We start from the raw sequence: 25,868 nt of genomic DNA, 5'->3' as shown, positions 1-25,868 counted from the left end.
TTGGAAGTCTACTGATTTATGTCTCTGAAAGTATAAGCTATATACTTACAAAATATATTTGGCAAATACATTTGGCTACATCTATATAGTAACTAATGGAAGCCATGTGACTATCACCATTGTGTCGTAAACAAAAGCTTGGAATACTAATGTAACAGTAAACAAAATATTGTTTAATTATCTCTTACCACAGGAAATTACCATAAAAATGCTAAGGAAGAGATAGACATGAACGCCCATAAACAGAAATAATGCGTAAAGAATACACCTTATATCATTCCCATGCTAGCATAGAAAATGTGTAAAGAATACACCTTACATCATTCCCATGCTAGCATAGGACAAGGTGGTCTATGTCACCTGTTTGCTTGTCTGTGAATATGCAATATATAAATGAATAAAGTTAGGATAACCATTTTTAATAAATGCATCAGGACTGTTATATCTTGGTAAGATGATTTGGTTAAAAGGTCATGAGCAGAAGTCTGGGTCTCATAATTGAGGGCAGCCAGAATGTAAACTATGATAATATTTACACCCAGTAGTGTAAGTCTGGGTGTATATGCTCTGATCCTCTGCTACTTGTATTCCTCTTGGAGTTGGAAAAGTCTAATTATAGAAGTTATATGATATTATCCTAAATACCTTTTTAGGACATACTTATAAATTCAGTATGGACCAGATAATAGATGTCTGTAACCACATTCCAGTTATTCATATGTTGGTTAGTTTATCATAAGAAAAGATTAAAACTCCTTCAGTAAACCATGAAATTTAACAGTGTCACTTAACATACTGTACACATATAACCAATAATAAATGTAAAAATAAATTTGTATCCACAACTGGTGTATGCGAGGGAGTCATGTAAGGACAGGGATAAGTGGAGAGACTTTTGCCATGGCAAACTCCTTGATAGGAGTTCCTGAAGGGAATGGACATCAGAGATATAGATAGACAGATGGATAGAACTGTTGTCAAGAAATGTTCCAAAATTATAAAGGGGAAAGATTTAAAAGAGAAGTATTCACCAGTTCATCTGCTATTCTATAAAATAGCACAAAAAATTATGGTAAAATGAAAAGTTATTGACTGTAAGTCAAAAGTGTTTCTAAAGATTATCAGTTTTCAGTCTATAAATACTATATGTCATTCCCTGCAAGACAGCAAGTTGTCCAAAGCAGACACTCCAATACTTATTGGAAATTACAATGCAAGTCTTTACAAAATCACTCTTTCACAATTACCATCTCACTCTTATCATTCCAGTGTACCTTCAGTCTTCATCTGTAGCAGTTAATGGGCACTGGAGAGCATACAGTCGTAATTTACAAATGCTTTCATCCCAGCGTCAGTCCAACTTTCTCAATAAATGTTCATATGACAAAAATTCATCCTTTGTGACCATTATCTCACTTTTTCTCCATTTAACATTTTTTACTACTGTGCCTACTATACTATCTTCAAAGGTATTTCTTCTAGTCTAGTCTAGTTCAACAACCCCCCAGTAACCAATGTCTGTAAGGGTCCAGTGTTACCCCAGGACCCTCTTTGCAAGGGATACTGCAGCTCCAAGGATGCACTGCATTAAACTGCAGGGACAGAATGGACTCCTTTGAAAGGAGAAGCTCTTTAATGAGACTGTTCTCTGTTTCAACAGCTGTTTTCATTTGTGTTTTAACCTCAAGCAGGTACAACCTAATAACACCACCAATGTACATTTCACTTGTATATATCAATGGATGGTACCAGCCTTTCCAACAAATCTTGCCACACTCAATTTTGCTATCAATACACTCCTTGGGCATCCAGCTATTTCCCTGCCTTCCAACATTTCTTAAAATATCTTTGTCCCTTTTCCATCATCCTTACTAAATATTTGAAGAACTTTGCTCTCTCCTGTCTTATTTCACTTTAATTAAAATGTTAAAATGTCACTGTACAACCTATAAAATGCATTCACTTCATTGCATAAAAAATATTGAAAAATTGTGTTAATTATATATTAAATGTCCTGTATTAAATTAATGAAACCCTTTGTTTAGTTCTAATTGGGAAGTCTATACTGAACATTAACTAGTTTCATAATAAGCATGAGAAGCTCATTTCTTTTATCCTAAATATATCAGTTTACAGAATTCTTCAACAAGAATTTGTTAATGCTGTGGATGCACTTTTATATGATTTATGGTAATGAAAACTATATCAGACTCCCTGATTTGTACAAAAAATCAGTTGATTCTCAAAGTCCAATAAACATACCATTTTTTCTTCATAGAGAGAAAAAGTTAGAGAACACAATGAGATTCAATTACTAAGATAACAGTTGTGATATGAACCTTTTCATGTAAAATGATAGCGTTGTAAAACCAACACTATGACTACACAAGTTTGTACTAGCCTCTTTGTGTTTTCCATTAAACTGGAAGACAATACAACTGAGTTTTCTTACAACTATTAGCTTTCTGCGAACTGGAAGGCTCGAGAAGAATCTGTTACACCAAAACCTACTCTGCCTTTGAATTAATAAAAAAGGAATAATTCTTTGTATGCATGGCCCTGAAGTGAATACAAGAACAATTGTGAAATGCTGCACAACAAAACCCATACATATGAATAATGCTAAAGCCCAACAGAAATATTAAATCTAAAGAGTATATAAAGAAACCTTTATTTGATAATACAAAGCCTTCCGAGATTTCACAAAATCATCCTCATTCTCACTGGAAACTATGCAGTGATCACACAGAACCAGAACAAGAGATCTTGTAGGAACAGAAGTAGGAATTAAGTCAATAACAATGAAACCTGTTAATAAAAAGGGTTTCAGCAATACTCAAGTTTTCTATTGCTGAAAAATTATCAAATGTTTTTGATAATACTTTTAAAGAAAATCTATTGCAGAAGATATTAACAATTTCTTTTAAAATTATAATTATTCGGTACTTAAAAGTTTTACCATATTCTATGCAAATGTTAATATAGGTGCAATTTTAGTAACTGAAAATAGTCAACTTTACAATAGAATATATCTAGGTTAGGCAGTCATTGACAAAATGTAATAAACCTTGGCCAAATGATAAAATTAAATATATATATTTGAAATAAATTATGAAAATATCTCTATGTAGAAAAAATATATTCTTTGGCCATGTTCACTGTACCACCCAAGATGAAATAATTTTACATTCGTTGTAATGTAATGAAATGCTTTACATAAACTGAAAATAACATATTCATAAATCCTATCAATTGGCACTTCTGAGACCATGAAAGATGGTGTGGCATCTTCATACATCTATCTAATATACATCAGAGCTCCATCAAAACTTTCCATTGTCCAGGATGAAGTGTATTGGCATAATTGTCAATAAATAACTTCATTCCTAAGTCAACTGCTTGCTATATCATCTAATGATTATTGAGAGATGCCACAACCCATGTTTGAAAGTATTATCACCAAATGTGCTAGGAACAAGTTCTCATAAGGTAGACAATACATAACACAGTAACATAAATGCATAAGGAAACAGATCAGCTGGCTGGCAAGTAGTGTCCATTCCTGATCACTTGATACGAATATACAATTACATGAATAAATTCTTATTTGGTGCACCTTTAAGAGCACCATGTGTCACAAGATGACATTTGTTTTCTGTGTTTGTGTGTGTTTAAAGGTTACACTTTCTTACTGAACAGATGTCAATTTCAATATAACTTTTTGACAACTGAGGAATAATTATCACATTCATAATATGGAAAATTATATCATGCTTAACAAAATATTACTGCAGAGTAATGTCACTGTTGTATTTATGATTGAGATCATTAACAAACTCCCTCTTTAGGATTTTTACACACCTGTAAAATACAAAAAACTGTGTCATTATTTTCAGTTTTAGAATCATATAAATGATGCAGTTAAGAAATTTGAATGGACAGCAGGAGTATGAGAATTATGAGAAAGAAAAAAATAATGGAACCTGTGTCCCTGGCCACATTTCACATTAGCTATTTCCGAAATGCATATATAAACCAAATAATGAAGAATTATCTACTCTGTTCTTATGATGTCACCTTTACATTAAGATTATATTGACTACTGTGACCGGAAAAATATGAGGGTACCCATGTGCAAATTTAACCTAGCCCTTCATATGATGTACTTTTCATCCAGATATGGGAAGTTGTGCTTTACATTTTGAAATGAAACTAATTTCCTAGGTTTAGCTTCCTCTTATCTCTCAGGTTTTTATAATACAGCAACAGTTCATTCAGTTATCACAATCATTTTTCATACATAATTCCCATTTCCCACATAAACAAGGTAGCATGAGCAGATGAATGAGCCTTAAAAAGGAAAAATCCTCTCTTGGCTCCTTTCTCTATTGCTTCTTTTGGAAAATAGCACGAAGAAAGGATTTTCAGCCCAACTATATTTAATTTTATGAATATTGTATAACCCCATGACCCTTTTTTTGTGGGGCTCATACAGCTCCATGCAGGAAAAAGGAAATAATCAACTCCTTTGGAGTAACACTAATGTGATGTGTAAAGGTTCTCCTAGATTGATTTATTCTTGAGATATGATGTTCTCATTTTCTTTTTTTTTTAGTTGAACTCTAGGCCCTTTTACATCAGAAGTGTAAAGACAGATACCTAAGTCTGATTTGTTAAAAGATACTTCAGTCATATTATGTTTTGAGATGACCCTTGTGCCCTTGAAAAGCAGTTCTGAATAAATTAAGAGAGTACAAGTCATATTTAGTTAACTTGATTTAAAGATATTTGGTGACAACACAGTTATAAGGGGAGGCTGATGATTAACTATCTACTAATCCATGAAGCCATTCATTCTCTCATTTACCAATCCAGACACCTATGCCAATTGCTCAACACACCCACTCACGAACATACTCATCAAGTCACTGACACCAATTCACCCATCTGTGAAACCAGCCATTTTTCTATCCCCTTATCAAGTCAACTAACCATCCATTCGTCTATCAATCCCTAAAACCATCTACTAATCCATCCAATCATCATCTATCCCATTCTACCATTACATCAACCATCATCTCTCCTTCCCTAGTTACTCCATCCATCCATTCAACTAGCCTCATCTTTACTTACCCAGCTACCCACTGCATAATTCATCTATTCAAAAATTTATAATTCTTATCTGGACAAAAATGACCCAATTTCCCTCTTTCCTAATATCTCTCCTGTTCCTTCCTTTCATTTCCCTCTCACTCCTCCCTCCCTTCTCTCCTCACTGTTCTCCTCTTTCTCCATCTGTAAGGACACATTTATATTCAACTCAAGAATCTGTGATTTAATAATAATCAACTTAATCACTTTACAAAACTTACACCATGAAACAAACTACTCAGTAACATGCTACTAAAGAAATCTTGAAATTTATACAGTACTGAATAATTTAGTCACTTTTAATAAAACTTACAGCGTAAATTAAACTACTTACCGTTTGTATTGGGGTGATGTGCGAAATTTGGCTATATCAAGACTAGGTGCATGTGGCATATGGATAATGAAGGCATTGGGCAGAACAATGAAGTCAAAGCCCATCACATGCAGTTCCATAATGTGTGATACCTGTCAAATAATCACGTGCTTTATGTTGGCATTAGGTTAAGGAAATGAAGATGTGAACACAAATCTAACAATGAAAAGGTGAGAAATACTGTAGTTTCTGTATATATGTAAAATAAGGCTAAGACCAGGGTGAAAGGCCCATTAACGAAAAAGTACACAGGACATCTAGTTGTCTGTTGGAAGGTAGTGTTGTGCAAATGATCTCAGTGAGTACCTGTAACAATCTCTGACAAGTTACGATCTACAACACAATAGGGCATGAAATTATTGTGGTCAATATACCTTCATATCATAAAAACTGCATTTAATGTTTTATCATATATATCAAACACCTATTAAGAGAACCCAGATGATGCATATACATATTTTACCTTATGACATGCAGATGGTCAATCCATATTTTCTGCTATTTCCTAGTGTATTGTAGGTAGTCTCTACATAATCCTTTGTTCAGTATCTAAAAATTTATAGGCCTGGATCAAATGTGAAAACAAACAAGTCCTTAAAAACATCCAGTTACACTTACACACATCTTCTACCTACACATACACACTAAAAGAATGACTACTTCCAAAAGAAACAAGAAAAACAAGAGCTAAATTCTATACATCACCTTATTCCACCCAAATCCAACAAAACGTGTATCATACTCTGGAACATCTTTTCGGACTACAATGTAAGGTTCAAAGTCCTGTTCCCATGGAACCTGTTATGAAAGATATTTAGTTTTATATTAATCATACAGAATTATTAGTATGGTATATAATGTTTACCATACAGAATACTCAGGTGTTATTCATCAGATGGCAACAGAGTAATACTATCTTTTGTTTTCTTCTGTTGCAAAAATTTATTGAATTTCTGAAATATACATGACGTAACCCACTGCTTACTGCAATATTACCAACTACAGTTTTTTGTATACACATTTAATGTATATGCCATTTCACCAAGTGCAGCGTAGAAATTTGAATATCTGTGGCATTGTTTCCCCCAGCTGGGCAAAAGAGAGTAACCATGAGCTACTTCTAGCCCAGCCTGGTGAGATCCAACATGGAGATGGCCTGAAGATGCATACAGTGATTCTTGTTGCCCAAGCTCTGCTTGCATTATCCTTTCTCACCATGACTCGTGTTGTAGTGACTTTTGAAAACTTTAACTGTTTTGCAGCACTGTATGCATAAGCTCTGCTTGCATTATCCTTTCCCACCATGACTCGTGTTGTAGTGACTTTTGAAAACTTTAACTGTTTTGCAGCTTTCAGCCCTTTGATATGACCTCATAGCATAATGCTAGTGATGAGAGTGGTGGTCCCTCAAAGAGGGCAAGGAAACTGATGTCTTTTGAGCAAAAAGTGGTCTTATCAATCACCTTACATATGGTGAAACCAGCATTTGTTGGGAAGAATTTTAGTGTTGGGTTAGCCATGTAGACCATTAAGAAAATGGAAAAAGGCCTACATGTCAAATAATCTCCTCAGAAAAATGTGCGGTATACAATTGGGAAAAATGAATATTTTTAGCTCCAGCTACTGAGATCTTAATGCTTCCTATTGTGGACCAGAATAACAATTTGCTTTCATCAAAGAGATGAAATCTTGGCTACTTTGGGAAAATGATGAATATGAACCTGGATTACATGCCAGGTTAGATAGCTCTGAAAATTGCATTTAATTGGAATATAAGCATAAACCTCTTAAGATTTATTCAAGACCACTTACCTTATAAGGGGTGGTTGCAGTTCTCCACTTGGCAAAATTAGTTGGTGCATGACCCTTTGTCCACACATGATATCTGTCAATGTGTATCAATGTCAATATCCTCAACGAATCATGTCAAGATAAGAACAGAAATAATGAAAAGCCTTCTTAACATATTTTCTATTCATACAACTCCAGCACACCTTTTATGTTATGGGTCTCCTGCAGCTTCAAGGCTGCATTTCATTCAGAAGCAGGAAAATGATGAACACCTTTTAAGTAAGGTCTTCAAAAAGATGACTAATTTTCTTCTATTGACAGTGATACAACCTAGCCAAAGGTAGCTTTCACTCATGATGTAGCCACATGCATGGGAAGTTTGGTAACAGTTATTGCAAGTGTGTGAAAGCCCGTTTGCAGATGACACTGTGTTGCTTACCAAGTGTGAAGAGGAGTTGCAGAAGGTTGTATGTGTGTTACAACAGACTTATATTCCTGTACTTCAAGCATGTATTTTTGCTCCTGTTGCTTTTATACTGTATGTGGTCACCATACTCACATTCTCCCTATCGGCAAGCACATCACCTTGGATCATATAAAAGATGAACAGCTTGACTAGCTTGTCAACAGTATTGTCACCTCCTTTCTGAAGAAAGTTAACTGCAATCACACCCATCCCTGTTCGACTGCTACACTTCATCTTACATAAACCTTTCTCTACCTTTCCTCTTTTCACAACACCATTTGACCATGATTATCTTTCCACATGCCACTTCATCCGAACACACCACATCATCTCCCTGTTATCTATATCTAATACATTCAACAGTTCTTCAAAATACTCATTCCATTCCTTATTCACATCTTATTTGCCTCTTACCATGAAGAATAGTAGTTCTAAAGATTACTTTGCAAGCAAATAAGGTTAAAGCATAACTTGAAAGAAGAATGAGATGATGGTAGAATGTGAGATTAAAATGATACAAATCATATAAAATTTCTCTTAAACAAGTAATGGTAATGATAATTATCACATAATAATGGAAAGGTTGATTAAATACTTTACAAAAAGGCAGAAAGACTAAAGCAGATGTTATACAAATATGATGAATAATAGAATTTGTTTTACAAAAAATATTTATTCAAGTGCAAGGACAAAGGTATCATTTAAATTGTTATCTGCACTTTTTTCACAAAATCAACTTTAAATCAGCAAACTGCTGTGACAATTAGATGACTATTACAATAAGAATTAAAGTATTAATTAATCCATACCCACCTAAAAGTAAACAGTTCTCCCATGTCTAGTCTATTCAGAAGTTCTGCTTTGCTATGTGGGAATGACAGACGGTAACGCTGTGTTTCAAATGCTGGCACAACCCAAGCCTGTCAGATGGTGAACAAAAAGATGAGGTGACATTTGCACAGTATCTATAATTATATTTAATTAACTCTTCATATCATACCTGAATTCTTTATAAGTTCCTTGATTACCTGTTCTTGACCTTTGGACAAAAGTACATGAGCTGGAATAATCTTGTTGACGTTATCAAGGTGAAGGCTTCAAATACTAACATATTAATTTTCTACCAGTATGATTTTAAAGTTGGCTCAAGCAGTTAGTATACAGCAATAAGTAGACTATATCATTAGGTAGAGTGTAGTGGGAATGACAAAATTAGATTGCTATTAAATATTAAAGCAGCAGTACAAAAATGCTGGATATCTATACGTGGATTTATTATCTCTGTTCTAAATGTAATGTAATAGCCTGGCAATGCACAAACTGTGGCACCCTCTTTTTTAGCAGGTGAGTACTCTCATCAGCGCTAATGATTGGGTTAATTCAATCTGGTAACATTTTACAATATTTATCTATACCCACCTTATTACACAAATACTTCAATGATTTTTCAACTCCTACCATACATCCATACATTTGTGCACAGGTATGACAACTATCCCTTATCACTAAAACTGTCAATTAAAAAGCATACATAGTTACCTACCTTTTTGCTATCATCTGGGTGTAAGTTTTGGAGCGTTTTTCGAAGGTAGACATAGAGACCAAACATGGGCAAAAAGTCTATGTCAGTGAGGAAGACATAGGGAGTGTTCACATGCTGAACCCCAACATTGCGTAGGAAGTTAACAGGATAAAAATTCTGGAAATAAAGTATTTTTCATCATCTTAAAACTGGAATGTATTGAGAAAATTGAAACCACAGAAAACTTCTCAACAAACAAACTGTTTTCTTAGCCAAGATGAGGCAAGCTTAGGGTGCTGAAATCAATGACAGTACAGCAGTCCTTAAAATGACAATAATCAACTGTTCACTGGTACTTCCCCAATTACAGGCCAAGTACAAAATTACTTATCCTGTTGCCTGATCCCAGCACTATATAACACCAACTTAACTTCATACTGTATAGCACCAACTCACATGTATACTACATCATTCCAATTCACTTTATCCTGTGCATGCCTTTCAACCTAATGCATGTTCAGGCCTTCAGGCCCCAATTGCTCAAAATCTTTTTCACTCCATCCCTCAGTCTCAAATCTGGTCTCCCATTCTCCTTGTTCCCTCCACTTCTGACACATATATCCTCTTTTTCAACCTTTTCTCACTCATTTTCTCTGTGTCCAAACCATTTCAGTGCATTCTCTTCAGCTCTCTCAAAATACTTTATATTACCATACATCTCTCTTACCCTTTCGTTACCTACTAAATCAAACCATCTCACACCAAATATTATCCTCAAACATTTAATTTCCAACACATCCACCCTCTTCATTTTTGCCCTCCCAGATAACATCCTCTCTTTCTACACATTCTTCAATGCTCCTAGAACCTTTGCCTCCTCCCCCACCATATGACCAACTTTCACCTCCATGGTTTCATTCACTTCCATGTCCATTCCTAGGTATCCAAAACACTTCACTTCCTCCAATTTTTATTCCTTTAAACTCACATACCCCCAACTAACCTTTCCCTCAACCCTGTTAAACCTAATAATCTTGCTTTTTTTCACATTTATTCTCAACTTTTTCCTTTCACATACTCTTCCAAATTCAGTCACCAACTTTTGCAGTTTCTCACTCAAATTTACCACCAGTGCTGTATCATTAGCAAACAACAAATGACTCACTTCCCAGGCTCTTTTAGATGCTTAAAGCTTTACAAAGCAAAAGGCAGTTTTCATCATATATTTTCATAATACTGACAAAGAAATGAAGTGACAGTGTACTACTCACTCACTGTGCAATTCAATTAGGTACTCACTCCTTCTTTATAGACCACGTGATAAGCCACATTTTTCCTGCTGGCAATTATCTCTGAGCTCTGAGTGTATGACAGGAACTGCTGAGCCTCTGCATCAGACATGTATAATGTTAAGCTCACAGGGCCTGAAACATTAAAATCATGGAGCATTCACACATATAAACAGATTGTTTGATATCAATCATGCAATAACAGTAGTTTATAAAAGAATCAATAATTTTGTTTTCATGATACTGTCTATGACAAATGGTTGCATTTGATGCAGTAGTGAAAACTCTATATACTACCTTACACTTTTCCTTATTATTGTCCTTACAGTACCTAAATCATTCATTTGCCCAAAAAGCTTCCCTGTCTTGTCCTAAAAAGGTCTTCTCCAGATTTTCACATCTGTTTAATTTCCCAAAGGAAGGAACAGAGAAGGGGTCCAAGCAAGGATTTTTCCCTGTAAGGCTCAGTTACCCGTTCTTGATGCTACTTCACTGGTGTAGGAAATGGCAAATATGTAAATATAAAAAAATGATTTTAATTTCATAAACATTTGCAATTTCCTGCTTTAGAGGTAGTGTTAAGAACATAGGACTGAGTTCTACAGGGAAAATCCTCACTTGGCCCCCTTCCCTGTTCCCTCTTTTGGAGGTAAAACATGGAGGGGAGGATTTCCAGCCCTTGGAAATATTCATCTATTCATTTATTATACTTGGTTGCTGTTTCTCATGCCAGTGAGGTAGCGGCAGTGAGATGGCCTTGATTAGGGCTTCAGTTGCCCTTGTGTTCTTTGCTATCATAAAAACAAAAAATACTATTACTATACTTCAGTGATTTAACCACGTGTAAAAACAAGATCCAGGTTTTAAAAGCAGACACACCAATTTCCCATATATTCCCAATTACTGCACTATCTTTCCAATTTGCTGTTTATCAAATAATATTACAAACATATACATGAATAATGTATTTCATTTCAATTATCGATAGCAAAAAGCTGACAGTTGACATTGTTTCTATGTATGTGAAGTAGCAAGCTTGAGAGAGATAATACATAATTTGGAGATGTTGTACAAGTGAAGCAACTCAAGAGAAAGCAAAATATAAAAATATCAGAAGTATTACCAATAACTTTCCATAGCCTGTCAAGGTATTGTTTTCTTTCTTCACTTGAGACATCAACAAAGTACTTTTTCAAACCATCAATGACACTTTCACTTACCATCCCAATGTGTTAGGAGCTGTTCTACCATCTGCAAACGATCCATAGAAAGGGTAGCCACAAGTGTTACATCATAACCATCTGTTGTGGGATCGTATTCATAGTCCAGAAAGAATAAATGTGTTCGGTAGTTTGTCTGGCGAGCACGTCGGAACTCGTAGCATTCATCTTCCTCATTTAACTGTGGATATACAGAAAGAACAAAAAATGTGGGAGAAAGCTGCTATTGTTTTACTCTCTTCTATTCATTAACTTTATTCTCATTAACAAGGAACATATTAAATGAATACAGATCGTATTTAGTATACACATTAGCACATACTAATATATGAAATCAATGTAAATGGTTCGCCATTACATGCCCTAGTTATCATTCAAGTGATCCTAGGTTTGATCCCAGGGCATGTACTGGAGTAGTTTACTTCAATTTCATGTGCTAAGACATGCACATGCTACAGATTTTTTATAGGTAAATATTGTAATGAGTAGAGAATGTAAAAAATATGTAGACTGTAGAAATAACACCTTTAGGATGTGGAAATCACAACTAGTAAAATATCATATACTCTAGTGAGTTATGTGTTTAGCTGTATGTGGAACAAAATCACAATTAGAAAAACCATAATCAACATAAGTCAATATCCAAGTAACACAACATACCCATCACACCCTCCCACATCACTATAGAGCAATTATACAACTTTTGTGGGCATTTTCTTCAGTAACACATTATATATATATATATATATGTTCCCTCATAGGCCCAGTCCTCTGTTCTTAACGCTACCTCGCTAACGCGGGAAACAGCGAATAGTTTGGGAACAGCGAATAGTTAAAAAAAAAAAAAAAAAAAAAATATATATATATATATATATATATATATATATATATATATATATATATATATATATATATATATATATATATTCTATAAGGAATTTTTTTGTCTTAATCTCAGATTCACTCCCACTTAGGGTAACTTATTCTACAGAAAGTATGCACAAAGAAAGGGTTAAAATCTCAAGCTCCTTATGTTTAGTCACTTCATGTCTTGAAACAAAATACCTGTGCTAGTGGATTTGATGCATGGATGGATCTTGAATGGTTGCAACCAAAGAGTTCACGGCGAAGAAGATTTCCATCATACTCCAAAAAGGTTAGGTGCAAGTTTCGGAAGAACTCAACATGTTTATTCTTTACCTTGAGTTTCTTTGGGGAATTCCAGTGAATTGCCTGTAAGAACATAATCATATAAGTACTTTATCATGCTGGAAATAAAATATCTCAGTATATGTTGTATGACATGGGTTGATATGTAAGGAATGACAAGAGTTTTAGTTATAAGCAAAGACCGATTGAAAGAGCTGGCCTGGGTATTATAAGCTGATGTGATTGATAGTATAGAGAATGAATATAGACTTTCTAATAGGATATATGAGTCATAAATGTATGAGGGAAGGTCTAGTACCTAACTGCAAGTACCTCTAATAAGGTTTTGCTAAAACTGTATGACTATTGTGTAGCACTCACCATATGTCTTGCTTGATGAATAATACTGTTTCCCTACCATCATAAACCTTCCATAACTATCAAACTAAGGTTCATCTTGGGGCCTGGTTTAAATAAATAGTCTAATATTGATTGGTACCATATGTAATATCAAGAAAGAATGACAGAAGCAGGCCTAAAATTAATTCAAATGTTTGTGAAAAAGTCTTCTCAACATACAGTTGTAATTCTGAAAGTTAAATGGAAATATATGACATCAACCTAGACACAGGAGACTAATCTCTTACTTTGTGCATTTAATGTTATCAAAAGCTTCTATCTTCTATCTACCTATCTATATTTCTGATGCCTTTTCCCACGTGGAACTCCCTCATGGGGGTAGCCAGCTCGCCAAAAGCACCTGGAGTGAAAAAAATTAACGAGAGCAGATGTACCTTATAAACCTAAGCATATCTGTTATTGGGAGATGAGAAAAAAGTCCCTATTTCTTTGTATCAATCCCATAAAATGTGTTTGTGGCCTTGGACACAAGTGAAGTATCTCCAGTTACTTATAACAGAATGTGAACATGGTTTCATACCAAGTTCGACAAATAACTATCAATGGTACAAAGTTTGAAACATACCTTTAAGTCCATTACTTCCAAGTAGCACAATTCTGAACGAGTATTATCTGACAGCTGTACATTCCACTGACATGGGAGATTGTATACAATTTCTGGATGTTGCTGAAAATAGAAATGTAAATTAAATAATATCATTTTGATTAGCTTTTTTGTCCACTGAGGAAGTTAAAAGATTATCAGTTTTCTCACAACAGCCTACTTTAGAGTGCATACTGTTCTTAAAGATTATCATTTCCCATTATACAAAGTAATAATTTCAACAGCAGGTGGCACTATTCACCTATACATTATAGGGACTTTCATCGAAGAAATGAAGGTTTTCCTCCTTATTGTGTTCTCCTTTTCATCTTATTAACACTACTACCCTCTCTGGGATCAACCACAATTTCCTAACTCTTGAATTTCCTTCAAAAATGCTATTTCCTAATTTTTTCAATATCTCCCATTCCTCTTAACTTCTTTTCATTCTCTAACATGGCTGAATTTTTTCCACTTTTGTGTAACTTATACAGCATTATTAATAATTTCAACATGTTCTTATTTCTTAGTAGAGTTCAGGGGGCAAAGACTTCATAAGCAAATACTCTGAAAACTAACATAGCATATTCAATACATGAGCTTGAAAGACTGAAAACTTAGGAAGCCAAAATTTAAAAAGTTTATAAATATTCCCCCCTGCTTTAGATATTTTTTCCCGCATTTGTGAGGTAGCACCAGGAACAGACAAACAAAGGCTGCAATCACTCACATCCATTCTCTAGCTTCCTTGTGTAATGCACCAAAACCACAGCTCCCTCTTCACAATCAGGCCCCTATAGACCTTTTCATTGCCTCCCTAGCTGCTTCAAATGCCCTGGTTCAATCCATTAACATCACATCAAACCCTGTATACCACATCATTGCAATTCATTCCATTCCATACATGCTTTAGATATGAAAATGTGAATTTCATTTAGAATAAAGACTTTCTATTAACCTACTTGCCCTCCCTACCTTTAGAAGGTAACATCAAAAACAGACAAACAATGGCATTATTTACACCCACACATTTTTAGCTATCACAAGTACATTCTTTATTAATGACATATGAGCAAATCTACAAATAAGGAATTATGAAGAACAAGAATCAACTCCGTATCTATCACATGGCTGCATGAAATATACATCTCAAGTGTGCAAACAAGACGTATCATTGTACAAAGTCTGTCTGGCCTTCTACGTAACCTGGAATATGATACTGTTAGGAAGTTCATACAATGGTTTTCTTTTCATTTTCCACATTTAAATTTGTCTTTAAGGGTAAACCAAAATGTTAACAGTCTTCATTATACCTGGGTCAGAGAGGGAGGAATACTCCTGTTTGTCATAAAATGCAACTAAGGGAACTGGAAATCCTTCCCTCTTGTATGTAACAGAGGAAGCAGTTTAATGAGCTTTACTCTAAGGCTCAGTCATCTCTCAGCTACCTTTCTAAGGTGGGAAACTGAACAGATATTAAAGAGAGAGTATATCTTTGTACCATCATCCCTGAGAGAGATCCCTTATGGCATGTAGTTGAAATTTAAATTAAAGAGACTAATGTATCATCAATATACTTCCTGCACATAGTTCTCTCAGGCTCCTCCTCCAATTTAAGTTTTTAGTGAGTGAACGATAACCCAGACCCCACAGCGACTGGGAGCCAATGTCAAATCACAAACCCTGTAGTAATCATTAATAACAGGTTAAGAAATATAGTAGCTGCATGTATGCTGGTGGCACCCATACTAGTTGCTTTGCTTCAGGCCCCACATTTACTCCAGGCTAAGCCTGCTACCCGTGAAGCAGATATGGAATGACAGGTAAATACTGTTTAACCAAGGCAATTAGTGGAGTCAGGTGATCATATCAATTAGAATGATGACTGGCAAATGCTCAGGTAATAAGTAATTCAGGGAAAGGTGATCATTCATATTGGGTAGCTTGATTTTTCATTTAAAGGCATTTATGTCTCCGATTCCTTAAACAGCACAAAAGTTGCATCTCGGGCATTTTTTTTTTTTTTTTTTTATGTATGAATAGTGTTTGTCATGTTGGGAAGGTGAGCAGTATCCAGAGTGTACATAATAAAGTGTAATTTGTCTAGCAAACATGATAAATTGAAAGTAAAAGGGCATTCATCTAGTATACAACAGCAAGAAAGCAGTAGTATAAAAAAAAATATGAAGGATAAAGGACAAAAGAAATATTCAATGCAGCTTTAATGGCTCAGCACCCTGTTACCTACATGATACCCAAATGACTTTACCTTAACGACAGCATTAATGATATCCTGGTCAGCAAGCTGCGTTGAAAGTAGCGTTGTTAAGTCCCTTTCTGCTATGAGTTTCCACTTTTGGGACCAATTGCTGTGCCTCATGACATCTAACCGGATGAGCATAACACCAGTATTATACCTGAGAAAAAATTCTAATTGTAGAAAACTTGTTGTAAAAATTTCAATCATGTATCACTTCATTACCCAGCAATCTTGATGTCCAGGCAAGCACACTATTTAAAAACATATATTTTCTTCCATAGCATTCACATACCTGTATATATGTTTATTCTTTTTTTCATACCTGTTCTCCATTTCCTTCCTCTGCAAGGTAGCACAAAGAACAGACGACTGAGCCTTAGATGTAAAATCCTCACTTGACTCCCTGTTCTTTATTTTGTTAAGCAAAGATAGGGAAGGAAGGATTTTCAACCCTCTCCACTCCTATCCCTCTAAGTTGCCTTGTAGAAGACACAAAATATGTGGGTAATATTCTTTCTCCTTTCTCCAGAAATAGATATGTATGTGGGTAACCAATTTTACATAATACAAATTCCCAACTGATAACATGGAGGACACTTTGTAATACTACTGAATATGCTGTACTATTTAAGATGCTGTCCCATGGGATAAGAAAGAAAGAATACTACACCTGTATCTCCTCCATAAGTGACTAAAAGGGGTAGGAGCCCAAGAAGTGCTCATTCTCCTTACAGGCAGAGGCTTCAAGGAAATGAGGAAATGACATGGGTGTTGGAAGTTAATAAGTTAGGCAAAGAGGCATATATATGGAGATACAAGAGAATGGCAGAAGGTGAGAGTAAAGAAAACTAGGGGTGGTGTGGTTAAAGAATGGAAGGTATTTAGGGAAGAATTGTTTACAGGTACAGGTAAAATGCATGGCATGTGAAAGGTGGGATGATGGTTTTTAAGGAAGTGAAGTAAGTGGTGGGATCAGGAAGATCCAGGGACTGAAAAAGGGGACAAATGAGAGATGGGGTGAGAGATTATTGGCAAACATCAGAAAGAATGAGAAAATATTTTACATGGTAAATTGTGTGTGGAGAACAAGACTAAATGGAAGCAGAAGGGGAAGTGGTAATATGTACAGAAAAGATGGTGTAAGTATTTTTAAAGTCTGCTGAACATGTTAGATGATTAGGGTGGCAAATGTAGGGTGCTTGGAGTAAGGAGGTGTGTGTTGAGAGAAAGTCATAATAAATCATCTGGTGAAAAGAATGAAAAAAAATTACCACCCTTTCTTGAGAGATTCAACTGCAATCATATACACTCAAGGCTTTCATCACCTCTTCTCACAAAACTATGACTTTCTTGCTCTGTACCTCTAAGTCCCAAACACCTAACATCTCAACAGTCCTTTTACTCATTCCATCTCTTCACCTCCTCTTTGCCTGTTATCACTTACTCACTCGTGCTTCCATTTGTTCTATGGTTTTCCTCATACCATTCACTTCCGTCTAAAATATTTTCTAATGCTCCCTGAAATTTTCCACTGCTCTCTCACCCTATCATTTATCCACATTTTTTTTATTCCCAAGATCCAGTGTTAAAAAATTTCGCTTGCTTATAGGTAGACTGCAAGTGAAAAGTCATCTTTGGCGAGACTGTATAATCATTAGTTGATCATGGGGAATACAGTTCCATTGAGGAACTTTTCACTTTCCCTGGTTCTGATCGTAAAACACCTTTGAAGCTGCAGGGTCCCTTAAAAGGCATCCTGGGTTTATATGTAATGTATAATAATGATATATAGAAAACTTAAAAGCTGAAAAGTATGTTTGGTCTTTTAAACATCATCTTCATTAGCATTAGCAGTGTACACAGAACTGTAAATCATTATAACTACATGAAGTAAACACAAAAAACTTACCCTCGACCAAGAGCTGGCCACGGGCGATGAGATTTCCATAGTTTACCCAGGTACCAGTCACTTTGATTTTCCACCAAACCTATATACTGCTCCAGAACAAAAGATTCATTAGCTTTCTTAATATTAAGAGTTATAACAAGTAAAACTTCCATCATATTCATAATATCTGATGTGAAGGAAATCCAGAATACACAACTCATGGCCCTAAAATTCATACTACAAAAAAATATACATTTACTAGCTCACACAATACTTCATGCATGGATCTTATTATTTTTGTTATATTACAAAAGTAAATAAAAAATCTACTACAGTCTTATCATTTGGAGAAAGATCTGTTAATATGTAAGTGAAAATACCTTATTAAAAAAACATTTAACCATTTAAGCTATAAGTAAGCCATTATTGTAAGCAAAATATATTTTACTAGAAAGAAATGAATGGCACAAATGCTGAATTAAACTCCAAACAGTGTTTAAAACAATCCTTTTAAACTAAAATCCAACACACCTGTTTTGGTCCAAACTTTGAAAATAGATTCCACAGTTCTGCAATGTCTGTAGCCACTGTAATATCAGTATCCAGGACAATTATTTTCTTGAGTGATAATGGAAGAGCTTTGTTGAGAGTAAGCTTCATGAGCCCAAACACTCCAGAGTAGTGTTTGTTGGGAACCCATGAGATATCAGCAGCCAAATTATCCGTTAGGTAAAAGTTCACCTCAACTGTAAAAAATCACAAACTTTTTGTAAATTTCTTTCTCATTTGATCATAAAATTTTAATTACTGGTTAGTTTAGGGAGAAAACAATTATTAAGTTTACACTCATATATAATAAAGATAAAGGTTACAGAAAGAAACTTGTGTGAAATCTCTGTATGATAAATGACCCTCAGCCATAATTATGATTTTTCAATGGTGACCAACACAGTGTGGACAAAACCAAGGCCATCTTGGGTGAAAGGAAAACTAAGAGAAAAAGATCTAGAGATTAATCAAGTATCTGTAGGTGTTTTTGAACTTGATTTTTAATGGTAGAAGGTTTTGAGAAAGGAAAGAAAGGTTATAGGAAAGGTAGAGAGGTTAAAAGAAGGAAAGTGGTGTCTGAATGTGCTTACTTGTAACCAGAATGAGAACAAAGGTAGATGACATATTTGCAGAAAGGAACACTAAAGGAATTAAAAAAGCATGACCACTGGGTCCTTTTGAGACTGTTTGTAACAGTAGAAGATATCAGAAACTCACAGATTAGTGTGCTGAAGTTAGAGGGGATACAGATAATTCAAAGAGAACCTGCAAATTGTCATTGTGACTGAAAGTGCAAAAAATGGAAGTCATGAACTTGAAGTGAAGTATTTATCATATCTATTCATGAACATATCTCTAATACTGCTTGAAAATACTCTTAATGGCAAATATTTCCCTTAATACTGTTGAAGAAAAAGTATTTCCCCTCATTCAAGGTAAAACATTTGCCCACGAGTTTGTTTCCATCACTTTGAGTAAAGTCTGACAAATCAAGCCTTAAGTAACTTAACAGATCAAGATTATTGAAGCCTTTCATAATTCTAAGTATGTGTACTTGATCAACTCTTAACCATCTCTTTTCTAAGTTAAATAGATTCAAGTCATTTAATCTGATCTCGTAGGATTTGTTTCTCAGTCCAGGAATCATCTTGGTAGCTCAATGCTGTACTCTCTCCATGTCTTTTTTTTTTTTTTTTTTTAAGGCAAGGTGATCAAAAACTGAACATAGTATTCAAGATGTGGATGAATCAATGATCTGTAAATTGTAAAAAGGTAGAATGATTTCCTTGGACTAAATTCAAAGGCCCTACCTACAAGGATTTTGTTTGCTCTTTTCACTGCTTCTGTGCAATGCTTGCTTGGTTTTAGGTCGCCAGAGATTATAATGACCAAGTCTTTTTTGTCATTTACCATTTTCAGTTCAACAGACTTCATAATGAACCCTGCCTTTTCATTCTTCTACCAATATGTAAAACTGAACTTATTGATAAAAAAATTCATTTGCCACTTATGAGCCCAGTTCTTCAGTTTGTCTGTGTAAGTTTGAAGCTGTAGATATTTAAGTTCATTTGTAGATTTATCTCCCAGCATTATATCATCACCAAATTTTGATATCTTGCAATGCAGACCATTATCAGTATCATTAATAGATATATGAGAAAGAGAACTGTCCCCAAGAGTGATCCTTGTGGCACTTCACTTGTTACATCTAATTGTTGTGAGGCTTGACCCTCAATAACAACTCTTTGTTTATGGCCAGTCAACCAATTTGCTATCCACTGAAGGAGAACTCCCATCAATGCCATGTGAATTTTTGCTAATAACCTTTGATGCAGAACCTTCTTGAATGCTTGCATCGTACATGTTGATTACAAAAAAGTAATCAAGCAGATTTGTCATAAGTGAGCAATATCAACAAAAACCATGCTGAGAATCATTTATTAAGTGGTAGTCCTCTACATGTCTTACAAGTCTATCTCAAATGATGGTTTCCATTAATTTTCCAACAACTGGTCTTAAGAGAAACACAGATGTTCTGGCCGAGAGAAATTAAGCTCAAGAAGAAAGGGGTCCAATGGTTTGGGAATGTCCAGAGGATAAGATGTGAGGGTGTGCTAAGGAGGGTGGCAATTCTGATGAAGTTAGAATTATAAGAATTTGTTATGGAATGTAAAGAAAAAAGTTCTAGAATGATTTGGGTGAATGACTGAGTGTGAGTGAAAGTTGTGAAGAAGAGATAAGTCTTTTGGGAGGGTTTGTTTTAGTACATTTGATGTCAGGGATCAAGTCTCCGCAGAGGAAAATTTGAATGCAAGTATGGGTGACATAGCAATTTAGGATGTAACTGGGTTTCATGGGGTATCCAATGCAAATGAAAATAGTGAACATTATGTTGAGTGCAGAAAAAAAGAGTGGTGATTATGAATACTTGGTTTAAAATATTGAATACATAAACAGACACAAGGCTCTGGAAGCCTAAGTGTTTCCCTATCACCATTCCTAATTTGGTCAAACACCATCTCATTTAGCTACTGCTACATAATAATGTCAGGAGATATATGCCAAGAATAAAACATGTCTTAACAGGTGAGTGACTCAAGCCTGAAGCCTCAATGAATTTAACCAGTTCCTAAGATGACAGCTAAAAGTTTTTCAGTACATTTACCAAAAAATAAAAATAGCTCTGTTCGTTATAAGCAGAAAGCAACAGAGCATTTACTTCCTTCTCTGACTGTAAATGGACTATCTCCATTTTGCTGAAAGTCCAATGCTGAAAAAGGTAATTCTGATTGCTGCTGTGCAAAATGAACCGAAACTAATGAGCTGATAATATAATGATGGGATCAGGCAAGTGTATTATTCTTCACACGATAAGTGAATGGCTAAATACTGGTAAACAATCATATGTTATGGATGCCACTTTTTGCATTAAAATTTTTGAGTTTTGTAATATACTGTAATATGAAAATCCAAGATAGTGTCTGAGAATAATGTAATAACTTCAGTATATGATTTCAGCCTAAAAAAAAAAAAACAATAGTGGTTACTTAGCAATAACAAAATCCTGTCAAGTTTAAACAAGCAAATTACCATGAGGTACATTCCAGGATGAAAAAAGCGTATGCAGGACAACTTGAGCTTTGGCATCGGCAATCATATGGAAATGAAGTGGATTCCGTCGGTAGAACAGCAGAGACTTGAGAAGTGTCACCACTGATCGTGAGGAGTTGTACCCTGCACATACTATGGCTATTTGAAGCACCTCACATTTTGGCACACCAAATTCCTTTAAGAGGAGAAAGAAACTTCAGATTTAAGATATAAACCATCAGTTCATTCAATTTTCATAAGTATCAGTAGCATATATGCACTGTTTTATCAATCAATTTCAAAAGCCACCAATGTCTAACCTTTTCTTTGCACTTAGTAGCACCTTGTTCCCCAGTTCCAGTACCATCTCCCAATTTATCTGTATTGTCCTCCCCATCAGCACCCCATGCTTTGATAAGCTGATTCTGAGATATGCTTAGCTGCCTCCTCAACAGTTGGTTCTGTTGTTCCATCTCCCGCACTCGCTCTGCTAGCCGCACCTCCCGTGGTGTCAGCCCCAACACATTTGTTGGATCTGAACCTGAGGTGAGTATTCAATATTCACAATATGTAGAAATATAAATTCTCCTTAGTCTATAAAAAGTGGAGTAAACATAATGCTTTCTTATACAGGGTGTCTTAAAAGTCTGGACTCATAGGCATAATTCACTATTTATCATTATTGCAACAAATGTTTATGTTGCATTTGTTAAATTAAGGGTAAATAATGAATTCTGCCATTGAGTCCAGACTCTTGAGATGCAATGAAATTTTCATTTATTATTGTGTTTCACATGTAAAATTACAGTACATAATTTTTTTTTTTTTTTTTTGCAAAAATGTTAAGCCCTGGTGTTAGGTCTTTAATGATAAAGGGTGTGAAAATTATTAATATTCAAAATACTTTCCCTTCCACTTGCTCCCTCCCCAAAACAAAACAGTACACCCTGCTCAGCCCTCTCAATCACAGTCCACTTTCTAACACATCATAATAATAATAATAATAATAAACATTATTATTATGTCATTGCACATAACAGCTGGAAAATGGATGTGAGTGAACATGACCTTCATCTGTTTCTGGAACTACCTTGCTAATGTGGGAAATAGCAATGAAATAAGAAAAATAATAATAATAGTAATAATAATAATGATATCATTATTACACAAATCTTATTACCTGGTTTTTCCATGATTTAACCAAAATCCCCATATTCTGTATCAAGAAAAATCCTGATTTTTCTATGACCTCAAAATAATTTCCTTATCAAGTTATGTTAAAGTCTTTGTACCTGAAAAAGGGCTTGAGATGGATGGTGCTATTTCAAAACCAAAAGGAAAATGGTTCTTACCATCAAGCCTGGTTAAGATGGTTGCTGCCACAGCACACCCCAGGACCACACCAAGCAATAATCCACACCACCATCTTCGAGTGTGTGAGAATCGCACACTCACAACACGTTTGCTTCGACGACTTATTTTGGCGTAATCAAATTCACTCTTTCTACAAAGAAATATTTATGTGCATGTGAGTTTTCTAAAACCAAATATTCTAGAAAGTCATAAATATACTTTTTGGAAATTACCAGAATCTTAAGAACTACTGATGCTGTAATATTAGTGTAAAATTACTTAAATTATCAACATATATTAATATCCTGGTAATAGAACAGCTAGGGGTAGACTAGCAAGGCAGTCAAGGTAAATCCATCACACTGTCATTTCCCAGTTTATGATAATGCTATGCATTTTTAGTCAATATTCATCTACAAGATTGCACAGAAGTCAAATAGTATCTTAAGAAACCATGCAAGCTTTCTTAGACACATACATATTCCCAAAATAAACACAGTAAATTTGTTTATCCTTAAATGGTAGGCATAATCCAAAAATCCATCACACACTACTCTAAAGAGAATTCTATTTTTTCCCTCTATGAAATGATAAGTTAGCATCAAAAAGTAACAGAAAATACACAAAAAGTTATATTATCTTTGTTGGCCTGGTCCAATGCTAAAGGTGGGTAGAGGGGATGTTTTGACATGTTTGACAAATCTCAATGAGAATGACCTGAAAAAATGTTTGTGCCTTTCTCTGTGGCATAGTTTTGGACTGTACCCATACTTCTTACACAGGCATGGTCTTGATGGTGAATAACATGAACATATTTAAAAATATTATATTCTGGGTAAGTGAGACTGGTTGACAAATGTAGGGAGGATATCAAAGTATCTTTTATTTTCTAAAGAACACTACGCTCTTACTTCATACACCAGTACAGCATTGGTGGTGAATAACATGAATGTAAGTAGAACAGTCATACCTTACTTACTCCACATAGTGAGGAGATCAAGTGGATGGCACATGAGGGAAAGGATACTGGAGGTGTTTTTTCTTTGGAAATATTCGAAGTTTTTCTGTGTTATCTGTTGCCAAAGTCCTCTACGACTCCAAGATTACATGGAAAACAAATTAGGTGCAGTTGTTTCCTAACTTATTCCACAAGCGCAAGTACAGTGGGGGATGCCTCCCTCCTGATGTAATCCCAATAAAATCAGTCACTTATATCTTCATATTTCTTTTTCTTCTTCATTTTCCTTACCACCTGACAAGGATCAAAAAGTGATCCTCCAAGCAACACCGGTCATCAAATGATCACATAATTTTCGGCAGGTTAACCACATACAGATGACTTCCAGATGGACAGCCATGCACTTATAATGTGAAGTGAAGGATCATTACATTATATTCCACAATATTAGAAAAAGCAATAATGGTGAGGTTTTGAAGATCAGAGTAACTTAAGATGAAAGAAGGCATATGTAGAAAAAAAAATGTGTATAAATATATACCAAATATATAAATAACCCACCTTGCAGCCATGAGTTTTAATAATATAATACCAACATTAATATAATCACTTACTGGGGTCTGCATGAAATGGCTGCTTGTCAGAAGGTTCTATGGTGATACAACCATTTACTGTTACTTCTCTCTTTACATCATAGATGTGCCTTGTTTTATTTCAATATTATTGAAATTTGAGATAACCCTTGGCTGCTAAGGGAGGTTAGGTGAGGTATTTATGAGTAAGAGAGTAGCACTTACTTTTAAGTTAACAAACTCAACATTTTCCCTGATTTTCGTTCCCCCAAGACACTATGACTTTAATTCTGTAGAATGAAATGTAATGCTCTAATTCACACACCAGTTATCTTATCCTGTTCTCTAAATACAATATCATCATTGGAAAACAAAATCTTTCATAATCCAAAATTAAATAGTGACGAAAAGCTTAGCTGGTTTGTTACCATTTAAATGACCAGAAAGTTAATAACAAATTATCTTACCTGATTGTGGCGTGCAAGTTAAAAGCTTGCTATAGATAAGAAGTGATGGGGTTTGCCTCTATTGCACTCTGGATATTCCTTTGGGCAGTAATGATAAACAAGTTATCATTGCACATACAACTTTCCTTCTCCTTTGTCTCCTGCAGCCACCGCTGCATGCGTGTGTGAACCTGTTGAGAATCACGTTTCCACCCACATATTTACGTGGACAATGGCCACGGAAAAAAATATAAAATCTGAAGGAAAGATTCACGTCTAAATTCCCAGTATGAATTTCCTTCTTTAGTAACTTTGACCTTTATTCCAATCCACAAGAACTCATCAGGCCACAAAATCCCTCATTCCATTGAACCAAATGAATCGTAGACAAATGCTCCACTTTTGTAGTGGAATAAGAGTCATTTCATATGTCCTTTATACTCCAAACAGAAGGGAAGCCCTTGAAAATTGGAATCTTGAACAAATATCGTACCACTTCAAGGAGGCTAAACGTGGCGTCCGAATGTGAGAGTCATCATTACACTAAACATCACATTTTCACGTGTCACGCTAAGAAGACGCGTTTTAACCATGCAATTTGCATCAGTTGTCTTGCAACTACTGCGTTGCTACATCTCTACTAATATATATTGACTAATGCATTGTAGATTGGGGGATAGAAAGTTGTAGATGTGGCGGAGGTCGGGTGTTGAGACGTGGGGGAATGATGTAAACAAATGATCTCAGAGACGTATTCCCATTTTCCTCCTGAGCACAATGAGGACTAA

General features: G+C 35.1%; 1 protein-coding gene across 1 annotated transcript; it reads right to left on the bottom strand.

Annotated features, from left to right (window-relative positions):
• Positions 1–3,736: 3,736 nt before the first annotated feature.
• On the bottom strand, positions 3,737–25,565 carry LOC139757527 (xylosyl- and glucuronyltransferase LARGE1-like). The gene is made up of 17 exons (XM_071678077.1): positions 25,102–25,565; positions 23,104–23,255; positions 22,072–22,292; positions 21,752–21,947; positions 18,644–18,858; positions 18,134–18,219; positions 16,234–16,381; positions 13,947–14,048; positions 12,878–13,045; positions 11,813–11,993; positions 10,603–10,727; positions 9,325–9,480; positions 8,595–8,701; positions 7,337–7,409; positions 6,230–6,322; positions 5,486–5,616; positions 3,737–3,861 (listed from the first exon to the last, which is right to left on the bottom strand). Exons 3-17 carry the CDS (start codon positions 22,222–22,224, stop codon positions 3,786–3,788), a joined length of 2,010 nt encoding a protein of 669 aa, XP_071534178.1. The 5' UTR covers positions 22,225–22,292; positions 23,104–23,255; positions 25,102–25,565; the 3' UTR covers positions 3,737–3,785.
• Between the last annotated feature and the right edge of the window lie 303 nt (positions 25,566–25,868).

Source organism: Panulirus ornatus, chromosome 27, assembly GCF_036320965.1.
Source record: "Panulirus ornatus isolate Po-2019 chromosome 27, ASM3632096v1, whole genome shotgun sequence".
NCBI lineage: Eukaryota > Metazoa > Arthropoda > Malacostraca > Decapoda > Palinuridae > Panulirus > Panulirus ornatus.
This window is presented reverse-complemented; position numbering and strand designations above follow the sequence as displayed.